Raw genomic sequence first — 1,487 nt, 5'->3', positions numbered from 1 at the left:
AGTTTAAAGATAATAAAAGATTCTCAGAGTAGTAAGTAACCAAAGCTTGGACTAGAAAATGAAAAATTTACTTGAAACAAAAGCATAACTGAAAATATTAGAAAACCAACAAATGGAAAATTATTCAAAAATTATCAAAATGTTAATATAAACTTATTACAAGCTGATGGATAAAATGACTAGAACTCTGAAGTAGGAAGTGGCTATAAGCATACAGTTTATAAAGTAAATGGTACACAAAAGGCATACAATTCGCTGAATACTTAAAATGTAATTTTAATGAAATAATTTAGTTAATAGGACATGAAGTCTGGCCCATTACCCTCCGAAGGGCTGACTTGAACTCCTGATTTCTCAGACTGTAAATCATTGGATTGAACAATGGGGTCAGGATGGTGTAGGACACAGATATGAGGGTGTCTTGACTTGAGGAGTAGCTGGACTTGGGCCTTAAGTAGATGAAAGAAGCACAACCGTAATGAACGGTTACCACAATGAGATGGGAGGCACAGGTGGAGAAGGCCTTGTACCTGCCGGTGGAGGATGGGATCTTCAGAATGGCCAAAATGATACGAACGTAGGAGATCAGGATAAGTACCAGGGGAATGACCAAGACAAACACACCAATCATGAATATGACCAACTGACTGAGGTGTGAGTGATGAGATGCCACCTTGAGGACAGGGGCGATGTCACAAAAATAGTGATGGAGCTGGTTGGAGGAGCGGAAGGGCAGGTGGAACACCATGGAGGTGATAATCTGTGCAATAGTAAAGCCACAGGCACAGGCAGCAGCCACGAGTCCCACACACACCTTGGGTCCCATGAGCTCTGTGTAGCGCAGGGGGTTACAGATGGCCACGTAGCGGTCATACCCCATGGCTGCCAGCAGGAAGGAGTGAGAGCAGCCGAGGAAGAGGAAGGTGAACATCTGGATGGCACAGCCCAGGAAGGAGATGGTCTTCTTCTGGGCCAGCAGGTCAACCAGCATCTTGGGTACAATGACGAAGGTGTAACAGGTCTCAGAGCAGGAAAGGACAGCAAGGAAGAAGTACATGGGGGTGTGAAGGGCTCTGTCTAGCACGATGGTGGAAATGATGATGGCATTGGTGCCCAGAGTGAAGAGGTAGAGGGGCAGGAAGGCAACAAAGAGCAGGCGCTGCAGCCCGGCCAGAGAGGAGAAGCCAAGGAAGACGAACTCCCTCACCAGGGTCTCATTGCCCTGCTCCATGGACAGCACCTCAAGAAAGGAGAGTCAAGGACAGAGACAGAGGCCAGGATCCAGGAAATGTATGGGAAACTCAGCACAAAGTCTGCAGATGGCAAGAACTTCATTCCTCCTCAGAAAGGTCTGCTAAGAAAAGCATTAAGGCTAAAAATACAACAGAAGAACTGATGGCCAATTAGGAGGCTTTCTTTAAGACTAAGACCATGTGATCTCTCTAGCCAAGGATTAAGGAACTGTCTGTTTCCCTTTGTGTCTTACT

At 45.8% G+C, this 1,487-nt stretch overlaps 1 protein-coding gene across 1 annotated transcript; it reads right to left on the bottom strand.

The window, feature by feature from the left end:
• Positions 1-289: 289 nt before the first annotated feature.
• LOC144221303 (olfactory receptor 10K1-like) lies at positions 290-1,231 on the bottom strand. The gene has a single exon (XM_077751755.1). It carries the CDS (start codon positions 1,229-1,231, stop codon positions 290-292), a length of 942 nt encoding a protein of 313 aa, XP_077607881.1.
• Between the last annotated feature and the right edge of the window lie 256 nt (positions 1,232-1,487).

This window comes from Crocuta crocuta, unplaced genomic scaffold (assembly GCF_008692635.1).
Source record: "Crocuta crocuta isolate KB4526 unplaced genomic scaffold, BGI_CrCroc_1.0 scaffold494, whole genome shotgun sequence".
Lineage (NCBI taxonomy): Eukaryota > Metazoa > Chordata > Mammalia > Carnivora > Hyaenidae > Crocuta > Crocuta crocuta.
Note: the sequence above shows the minus strand (reverse complement) of the source record. Positions and strands in the feature narration are given on the sequence as shown.

Excerpts from the sequence above, each read along its gene's own strand:
- LOC144221303 (XM_077751755.1), bottom strand. The coding sequence starts at position 1,231 with ATGGAGCAGGGCAATGAGACCCTGGTGAGGGAGTTCGTCTTCCTTGGC.